This window comes from Vombatus ursinus, unplaced genomic scaffold (genome assembly GCF_900497805.2).
Source record: "Vombatus ursinus unplaced genomic scaffold, bare-nosed wombat genome assembly UNPS02009770.1, whole genome shotgun sequence".
Classification (NCBI taxonomy): domain Eukaryota; kingdom Metazoa; phylum Chordata; class Mammalia; order Diprotodontia; family Vombatidae; genus Vombatus; species Vombatus ursinus.
In genome coordinates this window covers 12788066-12813481 of record NW_020949548.1, presented here as the reverse complement: position 1 = coordinate 12813481, position 25416 = coordinate 12788066, and the positions used below count along the sequence as shown (strand labels likewise).

Genomic DNA, 25416 nt, shown 5'->3' with positions numbered 1-25416 from the left:
AAGAATTCTGGGTTCCACCTTCAGACCTTTGCTTCTCCTCTTGCTACCTATGATGATTCTCAAGTCACCCCTTTATCTGTCAAAAAGGGGACTGGGCTAGGTGACCTCAGGTCTCCCCAGCTCTAGATTTATGATTCTATGATCTAATCTGGGGGAATTTCTTATATATTGAGGTGAGATTTGCCTCCCAGTAATTCTCCCCCCGCCCCATTTGCCTTGGTTCTTTTTCTTTGGAAAAAAGAACAGAGGGATAGCAGCACCACTTTAGATCTGGTTTCTGATATCTTTTGCAGGCCAGCAGTGATGTCCCCCCTGCCTTCCCGTTTGAAGGGAACGTTTCTGGCTCATAACCAGCAGGACTCAGTTCTAAGTTTCTTTTTCTAATCTCAAGTTATGTGACATGTTGTACACAGTTAGTGCTTACTAAATTCATGTTAAAATACATTAAATTGGGAAAGGTAGGGCAATTGTTTACTTAGAAATGAGGAAACTGAGGCCTTGAGAAGTGAAGGAACTGGCCCAAAACCACTGTTTTTGTGCCTTTACACAGGTGTGCCTCCCTTCGCCATGCTTAGAAAGTTCTCCCTCCTTTCCTCCACTTCAGGGAATTCTGTCTAACCTCTGCCAAAGTGGTATTACATGAGGTCTCTCCTGTTGTCTTCAGTCACTAGTCTTCATTCTCCACCCAGTTCCTTTCTATTTATTTTGCATATACCTTATATTTACTTACCTGTGTTCCATGTTGTTCCTTCAATGGAATATAAATATAAAAATATATAAAAATTAAAAAAAATTCCTTACCCTTGAAGACAAGGAATATTGTATTTTTGAGGATAAGGACTCTTATGATTTTGGCTTTGTATCCCCAGCATCTATTCTGAAACATAGTAGATGTTTAATAAATGCTTGTTGAATGAATGAATGAATGAATGAATGAATGGAGTGAATGAATGAATGAATGAATGGAGTGAATGAATGAATGAAACCAGTTAGTAAATGAGAGGGGTAAGACTCAAACCCAGGTCTCATGACTGCATTTCTGTTGTTCTTTTCACTATGCTTTCATGCCCACCACATGGGCACCACAAATGGGACTTTTACATATTTGATTCTCAGTAGGGTAGCCTGAGATGATAGTCAGTTAGTGTCTAGGCTTGGAAGATTGAATCTAGATGGGCATGGGACAGAGGAATCTAATACCTGATCTTTGGGAGCATCATGCCTGGTGACTCAATGCCTACATACTTTTTTTATGCCTTTCCATGACCTCAGTTCTGTTTTACAGATTTCCACCCACCCCCAGAGCCACATGAAAATCCCTATTGTCTGGACAGCATGCCCCCAAACCTGGGCTACGTGCTCAGGATGCAGGGTGGTATCCTCTTTGTGTATGACAATGAAGAGATGCTGAAACGCAATGAGCCCAGAAGCCTGCCATACCCTGACCTGGAGACCTACACGGTGGACCTCAGTCACATCCTGGCCCTCATTACAGACGGTCCAACGTATGTTGCTATTGGTTTTGTTATGATTCTTGTGAAACAACATGGCATAGTGGGTAAGCCAGGAGGACCTGGGTCCAAGTCTTGTCTCTGATATGTACTGGCTATGAGATTCTGGGCAAGTCATTTAGCCTCTAGTTAGTTTAGTTAACTAATTTAGTGCTCTCGACAAACGTTTAAGATTCTAAGTTGCAGAGAATGTCTGGATATGCATTAGTAGAGGGAGAATTCCCTACACTAATGAAATCACAAATCAAATTCTTAGCCCTATTATTGTTCTCATCTTATATTTGATTGAGTTGAGAAAGAAACAGGTCACCATCCCACTTTTATTCTTTTTTGTTTAACATTTGGCAGGTTATTACCTAGATGGATAAAATAATTGCTTTTTTAATTAAACAAAATGTTGAAGTGTAATACTTCTCTAGACTCAGTGAAAGCATTTTGGGGACTTAAGTAGCAGAAAGGGTGATGAGGATTATGGGGACCTTATCCTGTCCCTACCTCGTTTTAATTCCTTCTACTAGATCTCTATATGTTGAGAGCTGTTCATTCCATGTTGTAAATCAGTCTCCATGTAGTTGAGAGGTTATGATTCTTCAGTATGGTGATCTCCATTAAAAATGCCATTCTTGAATTTTTACAGATCAGTGTTACGTCCAGACAGCTGTGGGCAACAGTTGTGGCTTGTGACAATTTTCAAATTCCAGTAGAGCTTCTATATTGTGTTCTCAGGGATATTTCCAAGACTGTGTTTGTAGTATGAGGAGCTGTCACATCTGCTAATTTATGAAGATGATTAGCTTCTGCTGGATAATTCTGGCCACTTGACCATATCTTTCTACGTATTTGGTAGATGCTCAATTTTTGGAAACTGTAGCGATATACAGCCCAGTTTCTACTCTTTGCTTACAAAGTCTACTTGAGTGAATAAGTGTAGGCTCCTTAATGATAAAGTTTCTGTAATTTCTGGTCATAATGATCTGGTCTTATATTGCTTTCTAAGACTTTCCATTTCTGTCAACCCATCAGCCATTACTATAATATAATAGCTAACATTTACAGAGTTCTTACTATGTGCCAGACACTGTGCTAAGTGGTATATAATTATTATCTTATTTGATCCTCACAACCACCCTGGGAGGTAGGTGCTATCATTATTCCCATTTTATAGATGAGGAAACAGGCAAACGGGGCAAGTGACTTGCCCAGGGTCACTCAGCTAGTAAGTGTCTGAGGTTGGATTTGAATGCATGTGTTCCTGACTCCCAGCCTGGTGACCTATCCGCTAGACCAACTACTTCCTTGTCAGCAGATTGTTGGTTGGGTTTATGAGGATGTCACCCACGGAAGGCCTTTTGTTCTGCTCCAGAATCTCGGTCATCTCACAGGCCCCATCTGTAGGCAAACCAATAATTGGTTGCCTTCAACAAGTGTACCCACGTTCAGCCTTTCCTGTTGTGCTGTGAAGGGGGAGGGGGAATTTGTTTTTTCCCCAGAAGCATTTCTATAAGTTTTTAGCTTGTTTATCATGCTGCATGAGAAGAGGGAGAAGGGAACAAGCATTTATTAAGCACCTACTATGTGTCAGGCACTGTGCTAAGCACTTAACAAATATCTCATTTGATATTTGTTGTGGCTGGGCACTATTTTTCCCCCATTTTACAGGTAAAGAAACAGAGGTAGACAGAGATTAAGTGGCTTGCCCAAGGTTACACAGCTAGTAAGAGTCTGAGGCTGAATTTGTACTCAGGTCTTCCCGATTCCAGGCCTGGCTGTCATCCATTGCATCACCTAGATGCCTCCCTTTCCATGAGGTAATACTAATTTTTCCATAATTGCCTCTGGATGATGAGCCCTATGTTTCATTAAAATTATTTTTGCTACTAATATTCTTCCTCATCGGTAAAATGCAGGGATTATATAATATGGTTTCTAAGGTACTTTGTAGTTCTGAATCTGTGATCCTAGCATCATCATCATCATCATCATTTATTATTATTAATATTATTCTACAGGAAAACATACTGTCACCGGCGACTTAACTTTTTGGAATCCAAATTCAGCCTACATGAGATGTTGAATGAAATGTCTGAGTTCAAAGAATTGAAGAGTAACCCTCATCGAGACTTCTATAATGTGAGAAAGGTGAGTCTTGGGTGAGAGCTGATGGAGAGGTGATGGGTGATGGGGTCACTCCTGGCTTTCCCAAGACTCATATCTTGTTGGGGCTTGTATCCACAGCTTGCCTTATTCTTCCTCATTTGCAGCATTAGGTCTGTAATGAGCCTGTGGCTCTCAAAGTATGAGGCCAGTCACTGATGATGTTGGGTAGAGAAAATTCTTGTGTAACAGAAGGGAAAAGAGGAAGTAGAGAAAGGAACCTTCCTCTGAATGAGGAAATCAGGTACCCACTAATTGGGGCAATACTCAGAGCCTGTTCATAATATGACATGCCTTTGCTACTTTGTCTTCCTTATGTTCCCCTCAATGGCCTGTTAATTATTTATAAGAAATAAGGTGAGCTTATTTTAAAGCTAAGGGTAGTATTTTACAATTTTTAACCCCTTCCCCCCAAAACCACATTAAAGCTTGCAATATTAATTCATGCTTAGGATCACTGGACTTGGGCGTTGTCCAGCCCAATGCTCTCTTTTCAGGATGAGCAATCTGAGACTAGAAAGGTCACATTACTTGTCCAAAGCCACTTGAGTAGTAGGGATACAAGCTAGAATTCAAAATCAGATCGAATCAGTCCAAATCCAGTGTTCTTTCCCCGATTGTGCGGCTGGGAAACATCAGACTTGCCATCCTTCCAGGTGGAGCTGTCCAAAAGATAGCTGGAGATGTAAGTCTATAACTGGGGAGAGCAGTCATGACCGGAGATTTCACTTTAGGAGTTATCAACATGGAGGTGTTAGCTGAAGATAGGGGAGGTCTGAAGGAGGCAGAGAGTACTGGGTAAGAGAAAAGAAGAGAGCACACAGAAAGGAGGTAGGAGGAGAACCTGGAGAGTGTGATATCCTGGGAGGCAAAGGAGAAGAGAATATTGGGGGGGAGAGGTGGGGAAGGTGTAATCAGTGGTGTCACATACAACAGAAAGGTCAGTGATCATGAGAATTGCAAGGGGCTCTGGATCTGGTGACAGGATGCCATTGGTGGCCTTGAAGACAGCAGTTATATTGGTGCGATGGGGCCAGGCTCCTGAGTTCTCTGAGCTAAGGAGCAGCTTCTATTTTGTAGGATCATCGCTAACAGTTCCCTCTTCTCTGTCCCACCAGCCCCAAACAGAACAATCCCTGGCTCACTTGAGAGAAATGGGATGGGTAATACCAACAAGAAGTGACGGTTTTATAATGGGTTAAAAGCTTGCAAAAGCCTTATTTAAAACTTATTTAAAGCCTCTGTTCACTTGAGCTTCATGCCAGCTCTATGAGATGAGTAACACAAACACTGTTATCCCCCTTTTAAAGATGAGGAGACTGAAGATCAAAGAATGTAAGTGACTGGCCCGTGGTAAATGGGATGAGGAGTCCCCACTCCATTAATGGAAGGTAGTACAGGGTAGTGGAGTGTGTGTGTTTGGGGGGGTATGTATATGTGTGTGTGTGTGTGTGTGTGTGTGTGTGTGTGTGTCTTCAGGGTGGGTAGGATGTGTTAGGCTAGTGCCTACAACCTTGTTCACTGGATGTCTCCAATTTCTAACTGTCCTAGCAATTTTGGATGATGAAAACGGGCATGTGTTGGGTTGAAGACTGATGGAGACAGTGGGAGATGGAACTTGATCAGATAATTGATAAAGATGAGAAGGAAAAAGAGAAAAGAAGCCCATTCTGTGTCAGGCTCTCTGATAATCACTGTGGGGAATACAAGGAATTTTTTTTTTAATTTTTTAATTTTAATTTTTTTTTAATTTTTAGGCAATTGGGGTTAAGTGACTTGCCCAGGGTCACACAGCTAGTAAGTGTCAAGTGTTTAGTCTGAGGCCGAATTTGAACTCAGGTCCTCCTGATTTCAGGGCTGGTGCTCTATCCACTGCACCACCTAGCTGCCCCCTGGAATACAAGGAATTATGAGAATCAGACCTTGCTCACTTTGGGGTTACAAAGTCATGTAAGGCGAGAGATGGAAAATATATATAAAATAAGGGCATTTCAAGGTAGAATGTGAATATTCAGTAGGAAAAGTGCCAAGTGCTGTGGGAGTCCAGAGAAGGGAGAGATCACTTTCTGCTAAGGGTTTGGAGTGGGCTTCATGGAGGAGGAGGTGGTGTTGGGCCTTGAAGGATGAGTAGGAATTAGACAGCTGGGGCTCAGTCAGGTTCTGGGAAAGCATGAGTTATCTTCTCAGGAGGTGACTAAGTCCAACTTGGCTGAAACATAGGATATGTCAAATGTGGTAATAGGAGATGATTAGAAAAGGAAATTGGAAAGAAATCATGGTGGGCCTTGAATATCTGGATAAAGAGGTTGGACTTTTATTCAAGAGGGAATAAGAAGTCATTGACAGTTTTTAAGCAAGAGGATGATATGATTAGAACTGGGTTTCATTTTTTTTTTTTGGTTTGTTTTTTTGGCTAGGCAATGGGGTTAAGTGACTTGCCCAGGGTCACACAGCTAGTACGTGTTATGTGTCTGAGGCGGGATTTGAACTCAGGTCCTCCTGAATCCAGGGCCAGTGCTCTATCCACTGCGCCACCCAGCTGCCCCTAGAACTGTGTTTCAAGAAGCTATTTGGCCTTTGGTAAATCCCTTTCCCTTTCCAGGTCTCAGTTTCTCCATCTATAACAAGGAGGCTGAGCTAGCTGATCATAGATGTGGAGATGGAGGGCATCTCTCTGGCCAACCAATCCAGCCCTCTCATTTTACAGAAAAGGAAACTGAGGTCCTAGGAAGTTAAACTAGCCCACGATAAGTGAAATGGGGAGTCCATCCATTAATGGAAGATAGTTTAATGTAGCCCTATCGCCTTCCATCACAGGGTTACTCAGGTACAAACAGAAGCTAGATTGAGCTCAGGTCCTCTAAGATAATGCTTTTTTTTTTAGGATAGTCTGCCTCTCCAAGTGTCTTCCAATCCTAAAATTTGATGGCTCTGCAACTCTAAGGAAGCACATGGCATAATGAATAGGATGCCCATCCTGGAATTAGGAAGACCTGAGTTCATGTCACTGCCTCTGATAATATTGGCTGCATGACCTTGGGAAGGTCCCTTCTTAGTGCACCAGGCTGGGCATTAACATATAGTGATCTCTCAGACTATAAGTTACAGATAAATTGCCATTCTGCACCAGTGGAGGGAGTTTCCATACCTGGAATTCCCCACACTCCTGAAATCATAGATCTGGATCAAGGTGAGAAAAAGGCTAAGACTAATCTGGCAGAATTATATAGGATAAATTGGAAAGGAAAGACACTGGAGGTAGGAAACCATCTGGGACATGCCATACTAGGTTTGGCAAGAAATCATGAATGTCTACTCCAAACCATAGTGGTGGGAGAGGAAATGGATAGGAGGGGATGGATGACAAAGAGGTTTCAGAATTAGAATTGTCGAGACTTGAGAAGTCTTGGGGGAACACAAAAGCCAACTTTAGTTACTTGAAGGACTACCATGTGGATGGATTAGGCAGAAGCAGAAACAGGGATAGACTTTGCAAAGAGGCAGATTTGAGCCTGATATCAAGAAAAATATCCAGGGGCAGCTAGGTGGTGCAGTGGACAGAGCATTGGCCCTGGAGTCAGGAGGACCTGAGTTTAAATCCAGCCTCAGACACTGATACTCACTAGCTGTGTGGGCAAGTCATTTAACTTTGATTGCTTTGCAAAGAAGAAAAAGAAAAATATCCTAATAATTAGAGCTCCCCAAAATATAATGGGCTGCCTGGAGAGGTGAGCAGTTCCCTCTTCTCGGAGGCTGGACTTTGTGGTTATGTTTACAAAGGACACCTCTTTCATAGATGGTGACCTGTGGTCATGGGATCATAGAGTGAGAACCTGGGAGGGACTTGCACTGAGTTTAGAGTCAAAGAGTCAAACTAGGGTTCAAATCCAAGGTCTCCCACTATCTATGTGACCTTGGGCAAGTCACTTTAACTCTTTGGGACTTAGTTTCCTCATTTGAAAAATGAAGAGATTGGATTAGATGGCCTCTAAGTGCCCTTTCAGGGGTTTATAGCTATGATCCTATGTGCCATGTTTCTCACCCAACATGACTTTCCACATAGACACATGTGCTGATTTGATAGCTAAGGAACCGAACTAAGCCCAGCCATTTCATAAATGGTCTTTATTGTATTGCTTATTTTTTGAGAGGGATTGTGATTTCACTTATGGAGGGAGCTCCCAGTGAGGAAACACCCTCCAGAAATGAAGAGATGTGTCACCTTAGAGTTGCCTAGAGGCACTGAAAGGTCAGGTGTCACACAGTCAGAGGTGGGATTTGAACACAGGTTTTCCTGACTCTCCTCGTTCTCCACTGTTTCTCTCACAGTTTACTTCTTTAATAAAAGCCAAAAATTATTTAGGGCACAGCTTTATGCCTACATCATTAAAGAGTGCCCATATTAGTGCTCAGTTAAGATGGGAATGGCCGAAGTAGCGTTCAGCTAGAGTTCCACTTTTTCAGTTCTGCTAAAGAGATACCTCTACTGGGATAGGAGATGAAAAAAATGTGAAACTGAAACATCAAAAGCCAGGTCTATTTATCAATGGCCATTGATAGCCTGGAGTCAAGGCTTAGCCAACTTATTCAGCCAGGGCTTTAGTGCTTCTTAATGCACATTAGGTAATATGTGAATTTATTGACTGGACTCTACCTTGTTCAGCCTTTCCTTGTGTCCTCTTGTATCTACAGTGGACACCTTGTGTGGGAAACAGGACTCATGCCCAAGCTCTTTGCAGTTTTTCATATTTGTGATCAAGGAGATTTAGCAGGAATGGATTTAGGGGATTAGTTTTCTGTTATAAAGGCATCTGGCTGCTTTTATTATACTCATTAACACACACACACACACACACACACACACACACTCAAACACACAGACATCCTCTCTGTACCTAATGGAGAAAGGCTACATGGGAAATGGTATGTCTTCGTACTTTTGCTTTTATAGAATTACCAGCTCCTCTCCTTTGATGAGAGGACATGGTGAAGAGTAGCTCAGGTTGAGAAGGCATAGATTGGTTGTGATCTGCAGTGGTGGAAGGAGTGCCTTCCTGGATGAAATCACAGATCCATTTGAGATGCTTCATTATGCATAAAGGATATTCTACCCCATTACCCAGTTATTCAGCCAGCACCATCCAAATGAAAGTCACTTTTAAATGTCATATCTATCAAAGAGATCTATTTTAAGCCTTTAAAAGGGGTTAGCTTGATGACTTTAATTTTTTTAACTGAAAATCAAATAAAATAGAGAAATATCATGTGCCAAACTACACAGTAATTTTTTAACAGGAATATTTTAACAGCATGAATTAATTTTCTCCTCCAGAGATGCTAACTGAATATAAGGAGGCTTTCACTGACCTAGCTTAGGGCTACAGGGTAACCTTTGATTTCGTGGGGTGGCAGAAGCTAGGCTTAGGCTCATTATAGCAATTGCCTATTAAGAGAGGGATTCCGTCGGTGTAGTTCAATATACGTACTGAGATATGCTCAAGATAAGTACAAATTACCCTAATTTGATGAGAAAATTCAGTGGAAAGAACACTAACTCTAGACTCAGGGGAACTTGATTGAAATCTTGCCTCTTACACTTACTATGTGAGCTTGCACAAATCACTCAACCTTTAATTTCCTTATTTGTAAAAAAAATGAGGGGGTTAGACAGAGGGCCATGGAGGACCCTTATAGCTCTAGAGCCCTGGTCTTATGAGTCATCAAAATATTAAAGAATTGTAGTCTAGTGGAGGCAGCAAAAAAAAAATCAAATAAACACACACACACACACACACACACACACCCCAGATGTGACATTTAAAAGTTATCTCCATCTAGGTAGGGTTGTTTGAAATATACTCAGGAAAGATGGTCCTGAGTGGGTTGTCTGGGTCCTATGACTCATTGAACAATGAACAAGCATTTATTAAGCACCAACTATATAGACCTTCTGGAATGCCTCTCTCCTCCTATGGTGCCTTAATAGGGAGAAAAGGAGTAAGCATTTGGGGAGTAACCCCAAATTGTTAGCAGAAGGAAAAGAGCCCTTTCCTGGAGGTTTGTGGGTATAGGGCTGGCAGGAGAATTCAACAACCGCATCCTTGGGCAGTCACCATTTGGCAGACTCAGTGGAGATCATAGTGTGGGCCCCCACCTCTCTCCTCTCTCATTTGGTTGTACAGATAGATGAGATAGATGTGCTTTGGATGAATGGAGCTAACACAATCAAGAAGTATTTTAAAAAGAATAAATTTTTTTTACTATCTCTTCCTTCACACATGGCACCGACTAAATGTCCCCATGACTGAATGGTGGTCTATCCTGGCTTTTGCCCCTACTTGTTGCAGCTCCTACTTTCTAAGTGAGGTGGAGGCTTCTGTCCCCTTCTGGGTAATCCCAGGAGCCCCTTTCAACTGTGTCGAGGACAGTTGGATCCCTTGATTTTTTCCCATCTGTCTTGTCCCAGATGTGGCTTCCCAGGTTTTCTCCCTCCTGCTCAGCTTAAGGTTGTTAACTAAACAAGTACCCCAAGCTTGGGGATTGGATAGGATCCTGGAGACTGTGGGGGGCTCCCCTTGAGCCTCAGTTTTTTCATCTGTATAACAGGAGGATTGGATGGTGACCCTAGAATCTTAGGTCTAGAGCTGGAAAGGCCTTCAAAGGCCATTGAGAGTCATTCCCTCATTTTACAGATGATGAAACTGAGGTTCAGCAGATGAAGTGATCTGTTCAAGATCACACAGGGAGCAAAAATCAGAGCTGGAATTTGAACCCGGGTCTTCTGACTTCAGACTCAGTGCTCTCTGAGAATCCTTCCACCTCCAGATTTATGATCCTCTATGTATCACTAATTGAAGTGGTGTTCAGCTCACCTCTGGTTACTAGAGGTTTCCTGGGAATCAGTACCAGGTGGAGTTTATACACTTGTGTCCTGTGTTCTCCATTGTTTGGCCTCCCTGGAAAAATGGCCCTAGGAGCTACAAAGAATCCTACCCAAGGGATGGTGGTTTATTGGAGAGACCAAACTGGGTCACCATGAATTAATAAGCTGTTTGTTCATTTGAGAAGAGGTATCATGGTGTATCTGTGAATAACTGATAAAAGGCAATGCTTAAAAGTCAGAAGCTATAATTTGACTTATTACTTCTTGTTACTTATTCACTTATTATGTGAAGAAAGAAGATAGGATGGAATGGGATAGAAGGGGAAAGGGAAAGGAAGGGAAGGGGAAGGAAGAGAAAGAAAGCAGAGGGAAGGGAAAAGAAAGAAAGTGGTTAGGGAAAATGACATGCACATAAATAGCACAAGAGAAATCTGATCATGAACACGTATAGGCTCCAGACAAAATGCTCTGGGAGTTTGTCCACAGGAAGGAGAGAGCCCCTCTGGTTTAGAGGATTCCTTCCACCTCAGACATTCTGCCTCTTGCTAACTTGATGGGTGGGTGGGGTTGGGCTGTGCCTTCAGGTGGACACTCACATCCATGCCGCGGCCTGCATGAACCAGAAACACCTGCTACGTTTCATCAAGCACACATACCAGACGGAGCCCGACAGGATTGTCACTGAAAAGAGGGGCAAGAAGATCACGCTCAGGCAGGTGTTTGACGGTCTTCACATGGATCCCTACGACCTCACCGTGGACTCCCTGGACGTCCACGCGGTAAGCTGATCTGCCTGGGTACTGCCAGCAGAAGTGGTGGAAATTACAGAGAGGCCCATATTGGCTTGGCGTGATAGTAATTCACTATCTCATATGACTTGTGATTCCTACGCTTAAAGTTGGCCCCACTGGAGTGGTAGGGAAGGAATAAGCTCCTCTGACCTCTTGGTTTTATTTTTAAAGGGCATCTCCCTCCCTTTCCCCACCCTCAATCTGAGGCTTCTTGGGCATCCAGATGTGCACTCACTGGGGCTCTTCTTTCCAGGGCCGGCAGACCTTCCATAGGTTTGACAAATTCAATTCCAAGTACAACCCAGTGGGAGCCAGCGAGCTTCGAGATCTGTACTTGAAAACTGAAAACTACTTAGGTGGAGAATACTTTGCACGGATGGTCAAGGTCAGGAACCTCCCTGTTCTGTTACCACCTGCCCTTCCCCCTCACGATGGTTGCAGACTAGAGTGGGAGAGGATTGGGATCTGGAAGATGGGCCAGACCTCTTCTCCCTCGCCTGGGGTGAGAAGATGGGCTGATTTCAGCTGCCAGATGCCCTCCACACCAATCATAGCTCCATTTGTGATCTCTGTTCTGTTTGCCAGGCAAGCTAATTCACACCTGTCAGGATATCACCCTCACGATGCCTAGGGTTCTCTTCAAAAACAGACAAACAACATTCTGTTTACCAGCCCAATGAAGAAAAAAAGAGTGGTGCCAGGTTATCACCAGACACCATTGAAACCCAGACGAGAGTCTGAGCCTCAGAGACAGGAGAGACCTTCCAAGTCATCTAGTCCAACCTTCTCATAGCAGCACAGGATTTAGAGCTGGAGGCAGCCCTGGAGGATACCAAGTTCAGATGCCTCATTTTACAGCTAAGGAAACTGAGGCTTAGAGAGATGATAGGTCCTGCCCAACATCACACAACAAGTCTGGTACAAGAATCCAGTCATGGCACGTATGGAACCAGATCACAGACTCGGTGACTCCCAGTTTGGGTCTCTGTCCCCTTCATAACCTTTCTGGCTGCAGTTTGTAGTTGGGCCTGAGACTCTTCTGATCCCCAGGGGTTGCTGTGTCCAGTCCCAAAGCTGCAGCTGTGCCCCAGCTCGGGGCTCCCAGGGATGCTTTTGATGGAGCTTTAGTCCTAGGGCAGTATTGCTGAGAAGAGATCAGATGAGCTAAGCTACTACATGAAGTACTTAGGTGTGCTCTAACAAAGAACTTCCCCATGTTGGATTAAATGGCTAAAGGAGCTTTGGAATCTCTGTATTAGGTGATTTTTTTGGAATCTCCATATTAGGTGATTTTTTTCAGCACGGGAAAGGGAATCTAACCCAATCTAAACCTAAACTTAGATAAATAGTTTAGTTTAGATAGATGAGATAGGTGGTACAGTATAGAGCACTGGGCCTAGAGCCAGGAAGACTCATTTTTGTGAGTTCAAGTCTGGCCTCAGACACTTACTAGCTGGGTGATCCTGGGCAAGTCACTTAACTCTGCCTCAGTTTCCTCATCTCTAAAATGAGCTGGAGAAGAAAGTAGCAAACCACTCCAATATCTTTGCCAAGAAAACCCCAAATGGGGTCATAGAGAGTCATGCAGGACTGAAACAATCGAACAACAAAAACACCCCTAAGATGGCTGGGTGGCCGGGGGTTGGATGAGATGAACTCTTCAGGTTCCTCTTAGGTCAGGGATCCCATGACATAGATACCATAGTCCATCCACCTAGCCCCATCTAGACGCTGCTGAAAGCTAAGAATGCTCTTGAATTGACCCAGAAACTCTTTTTGGGCACAGGAAGTGGCTCGGGAACTGGAAGAGAGCAAATACCAGTATACAGAACCCCGCCTCTCCATCTATGGGCGCTCCCCCCTGGAATGGCTCAATCTGGCCAGGTGGTTCATTAATCACAAGGTCTACTCCCCAAATATGCGCTGGATCATCCAGGTCCCCAGAATCTAGTAAGTGAGGGCCCTGCTCACTGGGCTTCCCCATCTTTCACCCCAGCATTCTACTCCTCTAGCTGTGATTACTCCTCCCTTCCTTCTACAGTCTCCTCTTACTACCACCACAGGGTTCTACTCCTTCAACCATAACCATATTTCCCTTTCATTTTCCCCTTCCTCTTCATGCCCAAGCTTTGGTTGTGTGCTCCATTCTTCTAGTTCTGGCCTTCAGGTTTCTTCCCTGCCTGAGGTTTGCGTGAGGATGATCCCTAATGTAGAAAGAGTACTGATTGTGAAGTCAGAGTGCCTGGGTTCAAATCCTTATTAAAAAATCTTTATTACCTATATGACATTGGACAACTCAATTTCCTCTTCTGTAAAATGAGTGAGTTGGACCAGATGACCTCAAACATCTGTTCCAACTCTAGGTCTCTGATTCTATGGTCTATGATCATCTTGTTTACTGTGCTGTGAGCTTTTTTTGGATTTTTTTGTTCACTCACATGATGGCTCCAATATGACACCATAGGTCTCTCTCCTCCATACTAGTGATTTTCCTTGGAGAAAGCCAGTGTCTCTTGGGTGGTGACACTTTGGATTTTTCTTTAGGGATGCTTCCTTCAAAGATCTTGTGGGAGGAGCCCTGTAATTCATGATTGCTAAACATCAAAGACTAGATTGAGATTCCTAGGATAAGTCAGTGGTTTGGAGGCAGAGGAATGTGCTGGGACCTGGGGCCACTGACCAGGGCTCTTTTTGCACTCCCAGAGATGGAGAAGGCCTATTGGCTTGGGAGGAGTCAAGTTGCTAGATTGGAAGGTGACTGCAAAGTTGAGGACAACTAGGGGTGGGGGGAAGAAGATCAGAAGATCTAGGTGGGAACAGGTAGAGATCAGAAAAGGGGAGAGGATGAGGGGGAAGTTAAGTTAAGCAGGGAGAGGTCCCATGAAGGTGAGTAGAGAGTGAATGGCAGTTAGAAGCCAGAAGTACTCTCCAATATAGCAGGTTAAGAGAGGAATCTCAGGGCGGGTGAAAATGAGGCTGCCAGGAGTGTCCTCATCTTGATTCCTGGGGAGGTCTCCACACATAGAAAGGAATTTTTCTTTAATAGACTTCAACCAATCAACAAGCATTTTAAGCCCTTAATATATGCCCATCACTGTCCTAGGTGCTGGAGACAGATACACAAATGGAAAGTTGTAGAGGGTAAGAATTAAGGTTGGTGGTGGGAAAACCTTCTTACCAATCACACCAATCACTCCCCTTCCTGGGGAGGATAACCACTGGCCAGGGAATATTCTAGAAGGGATTCTCATTCTTGGGTTAGATGAGCCTTGAGGTTGCTCCCACCCCACATACGGAGGTGAGGTGAGTCTTGGCTGCTGGGAAGGTGGCTGGTTGGTTACTCAGGCATTTGCGTCGGCCCTAGGCAAAGGGCTGTGGGTAGCGGAGTCCAGAACCATGTCTTTTTCTGTCACCCAGTGACATATTTAGATCCAAAAAGCTGCTTCCAAGCTTTGGGAAGATGCTGGAGAACATCTTCTTGCCTCTTTTCGAAGCCACGATCAACCCCAGGGATCACGAGGATCTTCACCTCTTCCTCAAATACGTAAGTCAGGGCATTCTGCTGCAGGGCTCCAGGTTCCATGGGGTCCTGACACTGCCTCCTAGGTCACTCCCCTTCTCGCCCACACTTGGTTTCCAGACCTAGGAATAAAGCTAGTGGCTATCACACACTCTAGTGTCCTCTTTAAAGTCCCGCCCCGCTCTGGCTTGCTGCTATGTCCCAGAATTCTGGGTGGTCCATGCCCCCGAGGTAACCCTGAAGGACCCACATTCCTCTAAAGAAAACAGCTCCATTCTGGACCCTTTGGCTGGAAGATGAAAAATTGGCTAGTGCTATGGTCGCCCCCTAGTGGGCACATGGGAGAAATACACGTGTTTACTGGGCTTCCATTTGTTTGCAGACCCTCTTACGTGGCTGCTGGCCTGAAAGAGGAGGGGGTAGGATGCAGGAATACGGAACTTTGTCATCTAGAGGGCCACTGATGCACAGGAAAATGTCTGCTCAGAGGTCCTTCCTGAAAAAGCTCAGGGTTCCTCTTCTTTCTTATAGATAGAAAATGCTAACTCAATGACTTTAAATTAAGCACCAGCAACAAAGAAGTCACTCAGTAAACACGGCTGCTACAAATATGTTTCAGTCAGATCATGGCTGCCGTCATGGGTTTGAGAGTAGGACACAGAGAAAGAGAAATGAAGATAGGAAGAAGTGTGTGGGGTGGAGGAGGGAGGTAGAAAAGGGAAGAGAGACAGAGATAGAGAGGTGGGACAGTGAGGCACAGGAGAGACAGGAAGAGGAAGAGAGAAAGAGAGAGAGACACGGAGGGGTGTGCCCCCAGTGCCCATGCCAACAAACACTGGCTCCTGGCTCTGCAGCTTCGGTGGCCCTTTTGGGCTTCTCCGAGGGTTTGGGGGTAACCCTTTAGCAGAGGAAACCACCGATTGGGAAGTTGGACCATGGGGGCGTCCAGACTCTGAGACATGTCCTGGGTTTCCTTCTTCCTTCTCAGTGTTTGGTGTTTATTCTTTCCCCCACTAGGTGACAGGCTTCGACAGCGTGGACGATGAGTCCAAACACAGTGACCACATGTTCTCCGACAAGAGCCCTAACCCAGACATCTGGACCAGTGAGCAGAACCCGCCCTACAGCTACTACCTGTACTACATGTACGCCAACATCATGGTGCTCAACAACCTTCGCAAGTAGGTGCCCAGGCATTGCCCCTTGACCTAACCCCAGCCCTCTGCCTGCCTCTGCCCAGGGCCCAGCCAAAGGTTGAGCTCTGTGGTTGAGCTGGAACTGGAGGGGACCCTACAGGTCATCTACTCCAACTCCCTCATTTTACAGATGAGGAAACTGAGGCTCAGGGAGTGGAATTGCTTACCCAAAATCACATAGCCAGCAAGTGAGAGAGCTGGGTCTTTGACCCAAGTCTTTTGACTCCAAATCCATCACTCTTTGCACTTTCCTACCCCGACCTGGTTTTTCTTCTTCCCTTCCTAAGCTTTAACTTCGTCCTCTGACTCAGTTCTCTCTTGGGTCTAACCCCTTACTTTGTCCTCCACCCACCCCTGCTCATAACTTGGGCCTAACTGACCTTGTTTCTCCCCCTTCCCGGCCTTCATTTTCTCCAAAAATCAACAGGCGCTTATTAAAGTGCCTCCTGTGTGCCGGCACTATTCTAAGTATTCTAAGACAAAGACAAAAATGATTCACACTGTTCATTAACAGTCCCTGCTCATGAGCAGTTTACTTTCCATCCTCCTCTACTCACATAGTTAACCCTAACCCTTCTCTCCCAGGTCTAGACCCTAATTCGAATCTCTCCACATACCTGCCCATGACCCACGCCAGCCCCTTGCTCACCTTTGCCTGCTGCTAGACAGTTAAACACTTAGAACTCTCCCTTCTGTTATTTCCAAGTCCTAATCCCTAACCTTGCTCTCCCCTTGCTCCTGGGTTGAACCTCTAACCACGGCAATTAAGAAATCCTTGCTAATTTAGGAGAGAGCACTTTCAGTTGAATGATGAGTTGGAAGTCAGACTGAAGAGGGTTCAGAAGAGGGGGAGAGGCCAGGAAATGGAGGCACCAATGATACAGAGCTTTCTCAAAGAGGAGACATCTAGGATACCAGCTAGCAAGGATGGACAGATCAAAGGGGTTTTTTAAGGATGAGGAGGACATAGACATACTTCCTTTTCATTCTTTCCTCTCTCCTTCCATCATACCTGGTCCTCATGAAAACAATTTTTTTCTTCTTTTTTCCCTTCCTCCCTCTCTTCTCTATACCTGGCTCCCCTGAAGTCAGTGGGTGGTCCCTGTTGGCTCTAAAAGTTCAGCCTCTTCCCACAGGAGCTCTCTGAGTTAATTACTGTGCATATTTGATAACAAAATGGCCCAAGCACAGACCTTTGAGGCCTGTTTTCCATCTTGGTGGGAAATCTGCAGACGAGTCAGGCAAAGAGAAGCACCCTGACCTAATTGGGTGGAGGATGTCTGAGCTAAGCCCCAAACTATCAGCACCTCCTCCTCCTCGCAGACCAGGGGGGAAGGATGACACGGGCTGAGAGCAGGTCTCTGGGGCATGGCCAGCCCAACATCTCTTGATGCCCTGAGCCAGGCTCCTAGAGGACACAGGACCTTGCTTGCTGTTCACCCCTTTGTTGCTGCCTGGGATGGCCTTGGAGAGCTGGGAGAGGGCATGTAGGCAAGGCACAAAAGGATCAAAGGTTTGGGGGTGGGGGGTAGGAGGAGAAGGGTCTTGAGTGGAGATGAGAAGAGTTAGGATGAGCTGGAGCTGATGGCAGAGGAGGTGGCTTGGCGATAGATCTCAGAGACATCAGTGCTAGTCTGCAGGGTGCTGGACAGAGGGCAGACAGGGCAACAAGAATTTGAGCCCTTAACATGTGCTGTGCACTAGGGAGACAAAATATAGGCAAAAATAAAGACAGCCCCTGCCCTCAAGGAGCTTATATTCTGTTGGAAGAAACATGTACTCTTCTGGACCACTTTTTTTTTTTGGACCACTTGTTAAGAACACTGTACAGGAGCTTCGTTTCCAGGTATGAGGTGGACCAGATGCCCTCTGAGATTCAGTGACTGGCCCCCACTCTCCTCCTATTCCTGAAGGTGGGGCAATTTCCCACATGGGGAGTAACTGAGAAAGCTGGAGCTGACGGGCCCTATTGCCATCTGGTCCTCGGTAGCTCCTGCTGACCTAGCCCCATCTTCTGTCCCACAGAGAGAGGGGAATGAGCACCTTTTTGTTCCGGCCACACTGTGGGGAGGCTGGTTCCATCACTCACCTGGTATCTGCCTTCCTGACTGCCGACAATATCTCCCACGGACTGCTGCTCAAGAAGGTAGGTACCTGTGTGCTTGGCTGATGCCAAGCAGGTCAGCAGCGAGAAAGCCAACCTTGCCTTTTCATTCCTTAGAGCTTCTTGGCTGTGTTCCTTTGGAAGCTCCTGGCTATACTCTTCTTGGAAGCTTTGGAAAGTTTGGATTGATATTGGGAAGGTCTGGGAGACCCTGACAGCCCACCTGTACCTTTGTGAGAAGGGGGATACTCCATGTAGGGGTTAGTCTAAGAGGGACTGCTGGGAGATAGTCTGTGCTGATAACCTGAGGAATGTCTCCAATTGGGATCCTAAGACAGAACTAGTCCATGTTTAGTGGTTGTAGGCATCCTTGGAAGGGGCTTTGTCTGTATATGATACAGTGGATAAAATTGCTGGACTTGGGATCAAGAAGACCTGAGTTTGATTGATGCCTCAAACACCAACTAAACATATGACTGCTAGACAAGTCCCTTAACCTCTCTGGACCTCAGTTTCCTCATCTGTAAAGCAAGGGAGTTGGATTCAATGACCTGTAACATCCCTTTCAGCTCTAAATCTAAGATCCTATAATCCATGGGCCATTTGTACATGTTACTCAAATTTCTCACTCTTCTCCCAACCCTTGCCCACGCATGGATCTGGCCCCATGGGAACTCAGCCTCAACAATTTCCATTTTTTTCTTTTGGACAATAAAAAAATGATATTGATGCTTAAAAAAAAAGCAAACATTGCCGTGATTTCCCAATGACTACTCTTCTCACCCCCAATCAAACTCTCCCATGTAACAAAGAGATACAACTAAGCAAAACACAGAAATGTAGAGGTCATGTTTGCAATGTATGCCTCATTCCACAGAGTTTTCATTTCTTGTGGTTACTATGGACAGTGTTATGGATCTGCTAACTGCTCTGCATCAGTTTATGCAAGTTTTCTCAAGTTTCTCTGAATTTTTCCTCTTTATCTTTTCTTGTGTCTGTTTACTTTCCATGAGGTTCAGCAGACTTTAGCTGTGCGAGGGACCTGGTCTTCAGGGACGATGGTCAGTGGCATTCCAGGACCTTATAGGGGTTAAGTGGGATCCTTCACCTTGACGACTGAACTGGAATCTCCTGGGATTCCAGTCTGGCCCTGAAAGAGGTCTTTCCAAGGCTGCTGATCCTGCCACAGGGGCTGACCGTGTTCCTGGGATATATTTCAGGGACCTTGAACTGAACTCTTCCTCCCCTGGAGCTGGGACTGGGAAAACTCAGCAGTCAATGAAGGCCCCTGTTGGGGAGCCTGGAGTTGGGGAGGGCTTCCTCTTATTATGTGTGGCCTTTGGACAGAGGTTAAAAGGGCCTCATCCAGAGCAAGTTGGGAAATCCCCAGGAACCAAGGGAGAAAGTTTTTCTGTTGGTTCAGGCGGCAGGTGCTGTGGTCGAAGGGAGGCTCACCCAGACATTCAGGCACATGGAGGGTGGGGCCTGAGAGGACCCCCAGCAGGGAGGGCTCCAGGCTGGAGCCTCACAGTTCCCATAGAGTCACTTAGCTGTGGCGTGGCAGAGATCTCACACATCCTTTCAAAACAAACACTGGACAGACACAGCAAGCCGAGGCTTTGTTTCCACCGACGAAATCCTTCTTTTCCTGTTATCTGGAATTGCCTTGAGTAATGATGACAGATCCCTCTTCTGTTTTTCCTCAGAGTCCAGTCTTGCAGTACCTCTATTACCTCGCCCAGATCCCCATTGCCATGTCTCCCCTGAGTAACAACAGCTTGTTCTTAGAATATTCCAAAAACCCGCTGCGAGAGTTTCTGCACAAGGGTCTCCACGTCTCCCTCTCCACTGATGACCCCATGCAGTTCCATTATACCAAGGTGAGCGAGCACTGGGGAGGGGCTTCTCACCACTGGACAGATTCCCCAGACCCAGGCAGTGACAACTCACAAGAGAAATTGTGGGAAAGAAAGCCTGTGAAAGTGAATTGAGACACTCTGTGAGGCAGCTAGGTGATTCAGTGGGTAAAGAGCACTGGACCTGAAGTCAGGAAGACCCAAGTTCAGAAATAGCTTGGGATGCTTCCTAGCTGGATGAACCTGGGTGAATCATTTAACCTCTCTCAGTTTCAGTTTCTTCAGCTGTAAAATGGGAATAATAGTCTCTACCTCTCAGGGTTGCTATAAGGATCAACTGAGATAATATTTGTAAAGTGCTTACTTAGCACAGTGCCTGGCACATAGTAGATGCTAAGTAAATGCCTGTGTGTGCCCTCTCTACCCCAGGACCACAAGAATGTCCCAGCTCCTTCTAGTAGTAGCTACAGTAAAGCTTAGACTATTGAAGGTGAACTTTACTATTTATTCATTACTCAAACATTTAAATGCTTACGATGTGCCAGGCCTTGGAGGACACCCATGGTAAGGCAAGTAAGAAGAGGCAACCAACAGTGATTAGTGGGATGAGGACCCGAGGAAGACAGAATATTCAGGAGGAGAGGGTGGTCAGCAGCGCTAAGTGCTTCGGGGAGATCAAGGAAGATCGGAATTGAGAAAAGGCCATTGGATTTGGTAATTATTAGGCCAGTGGTATAATCTGGGAGGCCAGTTTTTGTCTTGCTTGTGACAGCACGGAATGGATTCCAAGCCTCATACGTAGGAAGCCGTGTTGCTGGTGATTCCTGAACCTAAGGCCTCTCCCTTCCATACCCCCAGTAGAAAAGCATCTTTATACACTCAGCAGGGAACAGTGTTTGGTTGCCAAGAGAGCTCCCTCTCTCCAAGCCGATCCTCAACTATTCTGGAGCTTAAATAAAGCTTTAGAAAGCTGCCTCAGGCCCAGGACGTCTCAGAAATGAGACTTGAACTCAGGTCTTTCTTCCTGATTCCTAGGCCATCTCTGTATCCACTATACCATCCTGCTTCTCACCTGGCATACTGTAGGAGCCTAATAAATATTTGATGGATTTAATTGAATTTCAGGAAGCCATGGAATTAAGGCTTTTGTGAGTCTGGAAGCCAGAAGGCTTTCTTTCCCAGTTTCTCTTCAGGAGCCTCAATGGTCCCTGCAAATTCTCCTTGCTGTTAGGACGTTTCTGACTTGAGTTTTGGCTTTGGGCTCTCCCACAAGCTCCACAGCCTAATAAATGTGATTCTTCTTGGGGGATTGATCAGTGGGGTGTTTCTACAGGAAGCCCTAATGGAAGAATATGCAATCGCAGCCCAAGTGTGGAAGCTCAGTACATGTGACCTATGTGAGATTGCTCGAAACAGTGTGCTCCAGAGTGGGCTGTCCCACACGGTGAGTGGGGTCTGCTGGCTGTGAGGGCACTTGGGAGGGAAAATCACAGGAAAGTTTCCAGCCCTTTGGAATGCTCAGTGTGGATCCAGGCAGTGCAGGGAAGAGTGGAGGGCTTATGCTCCATGGCCTGGAGATGATAACATCTGTCATTTAGACAGCATGTTCAAGCTTGCAGAGGGGTTTACATTCATGAGCCTCACAAAAGGTGCTGGGATAGTCAGTCCATTTTGCAGATGGAAATGGGGCTCAGAGACATGAAATAACTTTCTGAAAATCTCAGAGCTAGATTTCTCAGGCAGGATTTAGATCCAGGTATTCCTGACCCCATATGCAGTCCTTTTGCTACAAAGTCATAAAGCTGGTCAGCTGCCTGGGCTCCCCCAGGTCTTTTTGGCTAGGTTGGGGGGGCAGGGGAAATACAGCCTGCTGATCTCTGGGACTGAGTAGTCCCAGAGTTTCTCAGGAAGGCATAGAAGCTTCATGCCATCTGCAGTAGTGGCCCCTTGCCTGTCACCTTAGCTCCCAAGTGTTCAGATTGAAATGTTTCTTTTCAGTTGAGGTCTCTGCCACCAGGGTCTCTTCAGACCAGGTTTACCTTTAACAGTAATCTTTTCAATGCCTCCTGTGTAAAAGGCATTGGGATGGATAATAGGGGAGGCACAAAATGTCAGTAAGACACTTCCTGATCTCAAGGACCTTCCTATTTTACACCATCATCATCATGCCCCCTGAACCTCCTTCCCCAGAGAACCTCACCCTTTTCAGCTTCCTTTTGTGTACTGTCTTCCTCCGTTAGATTATAAGCTCCTTGAGGGTAGGGATTGGCTTTTTCTTATTTGTATCCCCAGTGCTTAGTACAGTGCCTAGCACATAGTAGGTGCTTGATATTTGTCATACTGTATTGTCTAATAAATAAGGTGATATGACATGTACAAAATATATATCAAACACTTTGCAAACTTTAAAACAGGATAGAAATATTAGTGATTAGTTCACCATAAACATTATCAGAATAGCTGCGGCTCAGGCTGCCTCCACGATGTATCTGTATCCACCATATTTGGCTGTCTGGTGGCCCTGAATGCCAGGTGGAATGGGCATGGTACAAAACTTCATTAGGTTTTGATGCCAGAATGGATGTACTAACATCTGAGTCACGTAGGATCCAGAAGAAGGTAGATTCTAAGCTGTTTAGAGGCAGGTTTTGTCTTTGTCTCTATATCCCCAGCCCCAGTCTTACAGGGTAGTGGGGACTTGACATTCATCGAATTGACTTTGCAAGTGCTTTGGGCTTAATCTGTGTGTGTTACTTTGTCCACAGGAAAAGCAAAAATTTTTGGGGCCAAATTATTATAAAGAAGGACCTGAAGGAAACGATATTCGAAAGACAAATGTTGCCCAGATCCGGATGGCTTTTAGATATGAGACCTTATGCAATGAGCTGAGCTTTCTGTCAGATGCCATGAAATCAGAAGAGATTACAGCTTTGTTTAAGTAGGTTCAGTGTTGGGATATGCCCCTGGAAAATGCTGGTCTCAACCTTGTCTGTTGTGTTGGATGCTGGTCAAGGGGACCCTGCTCAGGACCAAACAGGGCCTCCCTGGAAGTGAAGGCTCGGGACCCTGCTCAGGGGCCTCTCACTTTGACCTCCATCCTCCTCATTCTGGCATACCTGGCCCCAAGGTGCCAAGACATTGCACTGTGTGTGTGTAGTGGGGCCTGGAGACTGCCTTGGGGAGCTGGGTTGGTTTGTACTTTTTTCTTAGTTTTCCAGACCCTTCTAGGAAGACTGCCAGAATTTGCATGAAAGGGGCTGTACTTTCCACTGTCAGAGGCCATACTGTATTGCCAATCAACTCTCCAGCCCTAAAAGGCGGGTGGAGTAAGATACATCCATTAAGTTTTGACTAAGTTTTGCTTTATTTTCTAATAAGTATTTTTACTAATCACTTTTGTTCAGATTTCCTTCACCATTATAAGCATTCATGCATAGGATCACAGAATAGAACAGGAATGTGCCATAGGGATGATCCAGTCCAACCCTCTCATCTGACAGATGAGGAAACTGAGGACTAGAGGAGGTAAGGACTTGCCGAAGGTCATAACATGGAGCCCAGTCAACAAACAGTCCTTGTAGGACACCATACTGCCTCCATGAATTATGTGGGCTTGCTTTCTGAAAGCCCCTTTTCACCAAAGTCTCTGAGAGACTTAAAACAGAAAACTCGGTCCCACTTAGGAAAACAAAGGGAGACACGGGGACCTAACCCTGGAGCTAAAGGGAACCTGGGAGGTCAGGGAGAGGCAGTGGCTTGGCCAACGTCACACAGTACTTGTGAATCAGCATTGGGACCTTCCTCTACAATATACTGCCCCACTCTCCAGTATTACTTTCGTATTCTGTAATTCACATCTCAGAAATAACCAGGATCCCCCGTCCTTTTTTTTTCTTTTTAAAGAATGAAGACCTGGGTTTATCATTTCCCTAAACAACATAGGATATATTTCCCTTCCACATAACCAGAGATCTTTAGCTGGTGACCTCAGTAATTAGACAAGGAGGGACAATTAAATGGGCTAGTAAAAGACAGTGAAGTGATTCTTAAAATAGAGATCTGAATTTAAACTCTCCCAATTTATTCCCTGCCAAAGTTTGAATGTCATGTGCATATGGTAACTAGAAAAGTGCTGGAGCTAAGTTCCCATGTATTTCTGTAGGTACACATAGACCCGGAGAAGCAGACTTGGTGGAACCTGATTGTGTGCAAAAATGGTTAATAGACTTCAGATCCTTCTTGTTACTTTCTCTAGCCGTGGAAACATGGGGGCTGTTGGTTTTTGCAGCAAAATAATTTCTCGAGTCAAAACTCCTCGCCCACTTTGGCATGTAACTTTCCTAGAAAAGCCCCAATTGTATGCATTTGCACTAATGTATATAACTATTGTACAGTGTGATTTTAGATGTTTAGAGGCACCCTGTTCAAAAGAAATGGAATCAAAGTTTGTTGAGACAATTGCTCAATCGTGTGAACATGTTTTCAGATGTCAACGTTGTTAGAGCTCCCTTATTTTCTTCTTAAGAAAGTGGGGGGGTGGGGAAGGGAAGACTAGGGGAAGCATTACCCTAAATTAATGGAATACAGCAGGTGTATATCTTCCTAACCTTGGAAGATAGCCACTGCAAGCAGGGTCAGAGGACAGGGCCCACTGGCAGCGGCTTTCTGGGTTTTCACCAGTAGCCAAAGGCAATCACCAGTGTCTGGTTTTTCACCAGGGTCATAGCGCTGCACACAGAACACCCAGAGTGCTTCTGCTGGAAGTGGCTAGCTGCTTTCTCTTCCTTTCCTCTGTGCTTGGCTCAAATATGCCTGGGGTGGACTCCTTTCATTTGCAGATTTGATTGCTGGGCAGGGGCTGTTCTAGATTTACACAGCCCTTCTTCACTCCTGAATGTTCTTGGTACCAATGTGTTTCTTTCTGTCCAGTGGCATTCACCAGTCTTTGTTCTGGTGACGGCCAAATCTGTCTGCTGGGTTGGTAGCACAGTAACATGCTGCTTTTCCTAGGGGTGGCCTTCTCAAAGACAGCTCTGGAGATTTATCTTCTTTCCCTCAACCTAACCAGCCTTCGTAACACACTTTCCTTTTTGCTACAAATTATTGCCTTACGAACACAATTCACAGCCTCCTGAGTCATCCACTGTTCTTTCTGCCTTTTTCCTTCTGCTTCTGGAGATACAGCTGCAAGGCACGTTCTTCTGGACTGGTCTTGTCTTTGACTTCTTGCTGCTTGAGTAAAATCGTCTTTGTCTTTTTCACGGACATAATTGAGGGTAATTAGATAATGTCAGTGACCCACTCTACTTGAACAGTGTTTTAAAGGACAGTGGTAACTACATTAAAAAGAATATTAACTACATGGAATCTGGTTCTTTGCTGTTTTTGTTTTTCCTTTCTA

General features: G+C 45.2%; 1 protein-coding gene across 5 annotated transcripts in view; it reads left to right on the top strand.

The window, feature by feature from the left end:
* The window catches only part of AMPD3 (adenosine monophosphate deaminase 3), an 84023-nt gene that overhangs the window by 58159 nt on the left and 448 nt on the right, over window positions 1-25416 (top strand). For 4 of the 5 annotated variants that reach the window (XM_027852649.1, XM_027852645.1, XM_027852648.1 and 1 more), the window contains 11 exons: window positions 1286-1505; window positions 3521-3650; window positions 11133-11327; window positions 11593-11724; window positions 13126-13289; window positions 14757-14883; window positions 15877-16040; window positions 18081-18201; window positions 19866-20039; window positions 21349-21459; window positions 22781-22953. In XM_027852649.1, coding sequence (XP_027708450.1) covers window positions 1286-1505; window positions 3521-3650; window positions 11133-11327; window positions 11593-11724; window positions 13126-13289; window positions 14757-14883; window positions 15877-16040; window positions 18081-18201; window positions 19866-20039; window positions 21349-21459; window positions 22781-22953 — 1711 coding nt within the window. Of the gene's footprint in view, window positions 1-1285; window positions 1506-3520; window positions 3651-11132; window positions 11328-11592; window positions 11725-13125; window positions 13290-14756; window positions 14884-15876; window positions 16041-18080; window positions 18202-19865; window positions 20040-21348; window positions 21460-22780; window positions 22954-23419; window positions 25383-25416 lie in introns of those variants that run through there. The other variant, XM_027852647.1, reaches the window with a different exon arrangement.